Source organism: Corapipo altera, unplaced genomic scaffold (genome assembly GCF_003945725.1).
Source record: "Corapipo altera isolate COAL_440 unplaced genomic scaffold, ASM394572v1 61305, whole genome shotgun sequence".
Classification (NCBI taxonomy): domain Eukaryota; kingdom Metazoa; phylum Chordata; class Aves; order Passeriformes; family Pipridae; genus Corapipo; species Corapipo altera.
This window is the reverse complement of record NW_020884909.1, coordinates 249,492-258,497: the sequence shown is the minus strand read 5'-3', so window position 1 is coordinate 258,497 and position 9,006 is coordinate 249,492. Positions and strand designations below refer to the sequence as shown.

At 41.2% G+C, this 9,006-nt stretch overlaps 1 protein-coding gene across 2 annotated transcripts in view; it reads right to left on the bottom strand.

Annotated features, from left to right (window-relative positions):
• Positions 1 to 9,006, bottom strand: part of RNF38 (ring finger protein 38) — a 107,403-nt gene that overhangs the window by 44,999 nt on the left and 53,398 nt on the right. For both annotated transcript variants that reach the window (XM_027653036.1, XM_027653037.1), the window contains one exon: positions 7,286 to 7,356. In XM_027653036.1, the coding sequence (XP_027508837.1) occupies positions 7,286 to 7,356 (71 nt within the window). The remainder of the gene's footprint in view (positions 1 to 7,285; positions 7,357 to 9,006) is intronic.

The following is a 9,006-nucleotide window of genomic DNA, read 5'->3' as shown; positions in this document are numbered from 1 at the left end:
TAGTTTCGGTTTGGCGGAAACACCGACCCGGGCAACGACCTCGGGGGCACCGCCCTGTCGGCTACAACTGCACGGACGGCCGCCTCCAGGGACGGCGACTCCGCCACCTCCCTGGGCAGCCCGTTCCAATGTTTAACCACCCTTTCTGTGAAGAAATTCCTCCCAGTGTCCAACCTAAGCCTCCCCTGGCTCAGCTTAACGCTATGTCCTCTCGTCCCGTCGAGAGAAGAGCCCGGCCCCCGCCTGGCTACGACTCCCTTCAGGAGTCGCCAGAGGAACAGGGTCGGCTTCTCCAGCGCTGCTCAGCAAAGGGAGCAAACGGCGCCTGGCAGAACTGGTTTATTCAAGCTATTCCCCTTAAATAAAATATCATCACCCCGTTATTTACCTTTCAAACCTCCCTCCGCTCTCTACCTCAGCCTAACTAAAGATTTCCCCAAACCTGATCCAGGAAAACAAACCATCTGCTGTAGATATAAAGAATTAATGTCCTAAAGTAGACGATTCACTAGGCATGAAAGTGGTTTAAAATCAGTTTAATCACCTAGGTAGCCTCATCTCCTTGGATGGTAAGATTGATGGAGAGATAGACAACAGGTTAGCAAAGGCATATAGTGCTTTCCGAAAACTCCACAAAAGAGTATGGCATAATAAACACTTGAAGAAAAGCACCAAGATCAGTGTTTACAGAGCCATTGTGCTGTCTACTCTCTTGTGTGGTTCCGAATCATGGGTCATCTACCGCCACCACCTGTGTCTCCTCAAACGCTTCCATCAACGCTGCCTCCGTACAATCCTAAACATCCACTGGTCAGATTTTGTGACCAATACATCTGTTCTAGAACAAACAGCAGTCACAAGTATTGAGGCCATGTTGATGAGAACACAGCTGTGCTGGGCAGGGCACATCTCCAGGATGAAGGACCAACCATTGCCTCCCTAAGATCTTGCTTTATGGTGAACTTGCCACTGGCTGCCGCAAGAGAGGAGCCCCAGAGAGGAGATACAAGGACTCCCTGAAACAACATCTCAGCCTTGGCCATATTGATCACCATAACTGGTCTACTCTGGCCTCCAGTCAGGAGGCCTGGAGACACACCATCTATAACGCAGCTGTCTCCTTTGGGAACACACACAGGATCACTCTTGAGGAGAAAAGACAATGCAGAAAGAATCGTGTCTTGCAGAATACACCATCTAAGGAGTCTTTCTGCTGTGCCTTTAGCAATCGCACATGCCTGTCACGTATTGGCTTCATAAACCACCAGCGTGCCTGTAACAAACGTGGATAGAGCCTTCCTAAATCTTCATTTGCGAAGCCCAGCCATGAAGTGACATTCTTGCAGCTGCCAGATGCAAAACGAAAAAGGTATAAAGCTGCTCAGCAAACATATGCAGAACGGACTAAGGGGGTGTGAGGATGTGTGTGTCTGACAACAGCACACACCATGAGGAATGAATTTGAGCTGTTCTAATTGGACAGGAAGAATACTTCCCAGTTTTGAAGTTGGAGGGAATAAAAGAAATTCCTTCTAATATTCCCTTTTTTCTATGTATTGTCCTTCACACATTCACCACAAGAGGTGCACATAGTCTTATACATCACATATAAATAAATGCAATGGGTCCTTTGAATATCTGAGTTTCTGAATAATTTTTGTTCAGCTAAGGATGACTCTCATGCCTTCGCTGCAACATCCAAAGTGGAAAACAAAGTGGATCATGCTTTTATTAGATCAGAACCTGTGAAATATTTCCTTTCTTGTGAAAACATCTTCTAATGAGTCGACAGTCCTCTGTATTACAGACTGAGGACTTTATGTCCACCAAGACAGGCAAATAAGAGTAATTTCACAGAACAACACAATTTTTAGGGTTGGAGGGGAACTCTGGAGATCATCCAGTCCAATCCCTCTGCCAACGCAGGGTCACCCAGAGCAGGTTACACAGGAATGTGTCCAGGTGGGATTTTAATGTCTCCAGAGAGGGAGACTCCATGACTTCCCTGGGCAGCCTGTTCCAGTGCTCTGCCACCCTCAGTGTTAAGAAGTTCTTCCTCACGTTGAGGTGAAACTTCTTTTGTTTTAGTTTATGGCCTTTGCTCCTCGTCCTGTCACTGGGCACCACTGAAAAGTTCAGGAACAAGAAATTAGTAGTAAAGAAATAGAAGATGTACTAAGTATAACTGGGAAATTTAAAGGTTAGAAACAGTAAAATAAATCATGCAACTATGTATTTTGGCCATAAGTACCAAGCAAAAATCAATTCCTTACATGCTATAAGAAAACAAATCTAATAGTGATAGTAATACTATGAAAGTAAAATAAGTGAAAATAAGTTAAAAAAGAGAAAAGCAAAGTAAATATTTGGAAATAATAATTCCCAACCCCTTAGTGGTAGTGAAAAAATTCCACTGGATTGACCCGAGAGTGCTTTGTGTTTTTCATTACTACTAGGTGGTCAATTTGGTCAACTGCATGAGAACCAAGGAATAGATAACTTAATGAGATCTCTGAAAAGAGATGTCACAAGAGAACGTCACAAGAGATATGTCACAAGAGTAGTTAAGAGTTTCTTTTCAAAATGAGAAAGCATCCTTTAATGGAAGCACACCACCGGCGAAACAGCCACCCAAAAGACAAAAACATATTTTTAAAACTAAATAAACTGAGTATGATTGAAAGGCTCTGCAGAAGCAATTAATCTCTCTGTTAAACACTAGTAGGAATGAGCATTAAAACAAAGTAACATACCAAGGAATAACAGTTCCTTCTTATAAGTACCTTTCCCTAAATGCTGTGCTCCATAAAAAAAATTTATTCAGTTTTGTCATTTAATATTTATACTTCTAAGAAAAATCAAAGAAATTACAAGTGTGAAAAAGGGTTCCCTCAACTTATGCACTGAGGCTTAAAAGCTCCCATCTCCAAAGCAATAATTATTTTTAAATAAATCTCAATTGAAATCACTTTGCAACACCAAGTAAAATGTGAAATGTCCTCTGTAGCTAAGCAATATTAGCTTTCTTTGTAAGACAAGAGGAACTGCTTTTGGTGCTATGAAATTAAACAGGTTCTTAGTACTGCCATAATGCTCTCAACAATGACACATCCGTCTTGATTCAGTGAGTCCACACATGAAAAATCTTAGACTTTCGTTTCCTGCTGATGTCACTGAACATGAATTCAAGATTCTCATGTGCCAAGTCAACAAAATCAAGTAATTGGGGTGGAAGCCTGGGAATTGTTTTCATTAAGATTGCAACATTCCTTTAGCATGTGTGGTGTAGAACTTTTTTCATGCTGTTGTCTGGAAAATGAAGACTGGGCTTTTGGAGAAACTACTGTAAAATATATGCAGATTACCAGTCAAATACTAAACTTTACATTTCTCCTGGAATGAAAAAGCTGGTTATTTATAGTCAGGCAATTATTTTGCTGAAATATGCCTACTGACTAATCAAAGATATGTCAAAGTATTCTGAAGGTATGCTTTTCATAAAGTTTCTAGAATTAATACAAAAAGGCCCAACACTTAATAAATTTGTAGATAAATACATCAATTAAATCCTGCATTTTATCTTTAAATGATATTCACATAAGTTCACAGAATATTCTGAGTTAGAAGGGGCCCACAAGGATCATCACGTCCAACTCTTAAGCGAATGGCCCGTACAGGGATCAAACCACAACCTTGGCTTTATTAGCACCATGCTTTAACCAGCTGAATTAATCTCAGGGTTATTCCTACCAAAAAGAACAGGTGTTATCTCTCAGTAATGGCAGAATAAATCAGCACTCTGATTTTCAAAGTAATTCACAGTGGAAGCTAATTAACAACTTCAAAAACTGACACAAGAAGATAGGCATATGTGAATAAAAGCAGTAGAGAATTGCAATTGTACCCAAGTACTGCAACCAGCTGCTTTTAGGAAGCACTACTTATGATGGAGAGTTTTTACAAGAGCATGTAGTGACAGGACAAGGGGGAATGGCTTCAAACTGAAAGAGAGCAGCTTTAGATTAGATATTAAGAAGAAATTCTTTACTGTGAGGGTGGTGAGGCACTGGAACAGGTTGCCCAGAGAAGCTGTGGATGCCCCATCCTTGGAAGTGTTCAAGGCCAGGATGGATGGGGTTTGAGCAACCTGCCCTAGTGGAAGGTGTCCCTGTCCATGGCTGGGGGGTTGGAACCAGATGATCTCTGAGGTTCCTTCCAACCCAGGCCATTCTATGATTCCATCATCCAGTTGGTCTGTACCTGCCAATGACACCAAGTGCTAGTGCTCTACCTTCTGTCTTAAAACAAGAGCACAGAGTTCAGTGACACATCTGAGAAGAGTACAGATAGTCTGTTCCGAGGACTGTTTACTGTATTGTCAAATAAGTGGTTATTTTAATCAAGGGATCAACTAGAATTTCCTATAAAATGAAAGGCAAACAGCTTCATGTATTCTCACAGAAAAATCAAAACTCTTACCAAATAAAACTGACATCTGCGGAAAAACACGTCTTTGAAATACACCCAGACCAACATTCTTTCTGCTTTTTATACTAGTTCTATTTCAGTAAACTTTTACAGTTGGGAGTTCTGATTTGGTGCAGAATCAATCCCAGTGATGAAGATTGTTTTCTTCCACCGTTTCTAAATACGCAAAAAAGTAACATTTGATCCAGTTCCTCTATTAATATGGAGGCAGGTTGTGTGCCAAACAACTACTCTTCTGAAATTTATACCGGGTAAGCTGCCACATCCCTTCATATTCCCTCCCCTCAGACCAGTGAAGCACCTAAAAGACTGAATTTCCAATAAGACTTAAACCAGTTTTAATTACCCTGTGTAGTGGGTTTCTGTGGCTGGGTTTTGGTAGCAGGAGGACTACAGGGTGGCTTGTTAGAAGCTGCCAGAAGCTTCCCCTGTCCCGTGGAGCCAATGCCAGCCGGCTACAGGATGGGCTTCCTGCTGCTGGCCAAGGCCAAACCAATGAGGAGTGACAGTAACGCCTCTGTGATAACATACTAAAGAACAGAAGGTTGTTCCGCAGAAAGAATTCCAGCCAGGGAAGAGCAGACTGAGAAGGTGGGAACAACAAGGTAGACACCAAGGTCAGTGCAGAAGGAGGGGCAGGAGGTGCTCCAGGTGCCAGAGCTGAGGCCCTGCAGCCTGTGGTGCAGACCAGGGTGGGGCAGAGGTGCCCCTGCAGCCCATGGGGGAGCATCGGGGTGCAGAGACCCCCCTGCAGCCCATGGAGGAGCCCATGCTGGAGCAGGTGGATATCTGAAGGAGGCTGTGACCCTCCAGGAGGCCCAAGATGGAGCAGAGTCCTGCTGGGGACCTGCAGCCCCTGGAGAGGGAAGCCCACACTGGAGCAGGTTTTTCCTGGGTAGCACTTGTGGCCCCTGTGGGGGACCCACACTGGTACAGCTCATTGGTGAAGGACTGACCCCATGGAGGAGTGACCCACGGGACAGCAGTTTGGGAAGAGCTGCTGCCCAAGGGATGGACTTACATTGGAGAGGTCCATCAAGGACTGTCTCCTGTGGAGGGACCCCATGGGAGCAGGGGAAGGACTCCTCTCCCTGAGCAGTGGCAGAAACAACAACTGACTGTAACCCCCGTTCCCTGTCCCCCTGCACTGCTGGGGGGGGGGAGGGAAAACAGGGAAGGAAGGGGTGGTGGGAAGGTGTTTTTTTAAGATTATTTTATTTCTCACTCTTTTGCTCTTATCCTGTTAGTAATAAATTTAAGTAATATCCTCACTCTGAGTCTGTTTTGTCCACAATGGTGATCAGTCAGTGACCTTTCCCGGCTGTTACCTCAACCCATGAATCCTTTGCTGTTTTTTTTTCTCTCCTCTGTCCAGTTGCAGAGGGAGAGTGAGAAAATGGCTTTAGTGCATACCTGGCATCCAGCCAGGATCAACCCACTACACCTTGATATGAAATAAAACTAAGGGAAGACAATTAGTGTAACACAGAGGTGATTGTCCACGTAATAACAGAAAAGCAAGAATAGTTACACTGGTGCAGGAGGATGGCAACAGAGCGCACAAGGCCCAAAAAACAGAGCAGTGAATACTGTTGAAAATAGTTAAGCAATTAATCAAGTGGAAACTTAAAATAACATTGGCCATGTTCTGGATAGCATGTTTGACCAATATCTGTAGATTGAACCAGTCCCCAAATCTAGGGTGGTACCTAAAAAATAAAATTAAACTAAAAAACCAAACCAAAGCAACAAAAAAACTCTCAGGAAAACACAAACAAAGAAACACACACACAAAAGATCCATGAAACTGGAGGAAAGTAAGAGTGAAAGGGAAAAAAAGAAAAAAGGTAGTACAGCAGTAAAAGAATCTTTCTCTGAAAAGAAATCTAGCTCTAGGATAAGCTGGAACAACTATAACATTAACTTACTCCAGAATTTCCCAACACAAGGATTTGTGCACTTAGTTGATGCAGTTTGCATTTCACTTCCTAAGAAAGATTATTTAGAATTTGACCAATACATGCCCCATTCCAGGCATGTCAAGCCAAAAAGTTAGTTTTCTATGAAGTGTCATACTTGCACACAATGTAACACACATTACACGTTAAGCTAATCTTAATCAATCTGCATTATTTACAAAAAGTAAAGCTTATGGTAAAACCATCAACAGTAATAGATGCTCAGTCTCATGAGCAGTTCAATGTCAAAACTTTTTCCTTCTGCATGCCACACTTGCATCAGTAGTGTAAGTATCATTTAACATTTAACATCCAGAACTCTACTGACCCAAAGCAAGGTAATCTGGGAATGTGTCAAAAAAAGGTTAAGAAAATGCCTACACATGACTAGACAGGTTGCTACTTTAAGGCTGCAACACTGGACAGAAGATTCATATCTGTAAAAGCCTTAATTCCCAAGTCCAAAACAGGAAAATACAGCTACTGTAAAAAAACCCAAAACAACCCTTTGAACACCTAGCTAGGCTCTACACTCAGAAGCCAGAAACCAGTGCTGTTCTTCATTAACAGAGGGTGTCAATATGGCAAATCACAAATGTTTAGAATAGGAAAGGAATACAACCAAATATAAACATAAAATACTAAAAACAAACTTCTCATCAACTGGCTAAAATAGATTGTTCGAAGTAAAACATGTATCTTGTTATGCTAGAGACAGTTTAAAGAATAACTCTGAAAACCAACTGCTATACCTGCACAATACATCTTTGTGTAGTAAAACCAATACATAAAAACCCCATAATGCATATGACCTTGTGAATGAAACATTTATGTCTCACCTTGTCACTGTCATCATTACAAATGTGATCTTGATGGATTGAATGGCATTGAAACGATGTACCAATACTACCTAGAAAAGAAACAAGGGAAAAAATTAATTAACATGATGACCCAATCGCTGTGAACACTAAAAATAAATTTAGCAAACTTTCTTTTCTCCCCACACAGAAGACAGATTTACTTGCCAAATAGCTATGTCTGATAACTGAATAAGCATCAGAGAGACATTTTACAAGTGTGCCAACAATGTCTTCACATATATTTTTTTAAAAACATTTAAGCAGAATAAAATTACAGCTATTTCATCAATCTAGCACAAGCACAAAACAAGCAAACGCAGTGAAGTCCACGTGCACATATACAAATAAGGAGAAGCTACCAATTCACATTTAGGCAATGCAGTCCTGCCCTACGTCCTGCACTACAGAAAATTTTCAGCACCCTGGGTAACTACAGCAGTCTCACGCCAGCAATAAATTAATAAGAGCAGAAAATTCCAAGGTCAAAATTTTAATCATGTCCAGTTTGCTTGTAGCGGAATTTCTGCCTGTTTAAGGTCTTTCCACAAGTTTCTTTATGCCTAGGAATAAAAGGGACAGTACTCCCCTTCAAAGCCTTACCCCAGTCCTGAGACTTCTCTTCAAGGAGGGAGACAAACCAAAATTTGACTGTATCTAAAGAGAGTGTCAACCAGATTTACAGAACTCTTACACAGTCAGAAATTTTTTAAAGATGCTGTTAATGTGCTCAGAAAGCACAGGAGTGGGCTAATGTCTATTGCTGAATTTACACTTTCCTAAAATGACTCCTCCTGGCAACTACTGAGCAAGACGATCATTAAAAAGCAGGGAGAAAAAAACAAATCTAATTTCTATAGCCACCACATTTCTTTTTCCTTACAGAAGATCTACCTAAAACTTTTCTCCACAAATTTCTTGTGGTCTTTTTTTTTACAAGTTCGAAAATTTATTAGTCTTATTCTGTAACATTTACAAAAATACCACACAGTAAAGTTTGTCATAAAGCTTTGTAATCCACATGTTGTTTTGGTCCTGGACAGAACGGATCGATGAAAATAATCATTTAAGCAGGCAGCCAGCCACAAGCCATTGTTTCTTTTTTTTTTTTTTAATTAAAAAATTTTTTTAAAAATTTTTACAGCATATTGTGATGCAGCAAAACTCTGGCTTCTGAGAATTCGTCTGCCCTTCTACACTAGCCTGCACTTCTGAGAAGGCAGTGTTACCTTAAAGTCACCAAGAAAGTTTAAGAAATAATGCACTAAGAGGAGGAAGCAGCAATAAACTGAATCATAGAAAAGCAAAATCATCAACTGTCAGCCTGTGGGCCTGTTGTGATTGTAACACAACCAACAAGTCACAAAAAACCATGAAACTGATTTAGTTCTTAGGCAAACATGAAAATTGATTTAGTTCTTCTAATGGGGGGGGGGGGGCGTGCAGTCGTGGAAATCACTTAACCTCAAACTGATAATTTTGGACGAAACATTACTTCCACTCTGCAAAGATACAAACAAGACTTCTGTCATCAAATCACATAAGAAATGTCAATTAGGTTCCTTGGTGAAACTTTTTAGCAATGAAGGTGAGAACACTAAGACATGAGTCCCTGAGCTCACAGTGAGTTAGCCTCTTCAGACAGAATTTAGGGAGGGGAGCAAGCTGATTTTTGGACAATTATTCTTTTGAAAATAGTTTAT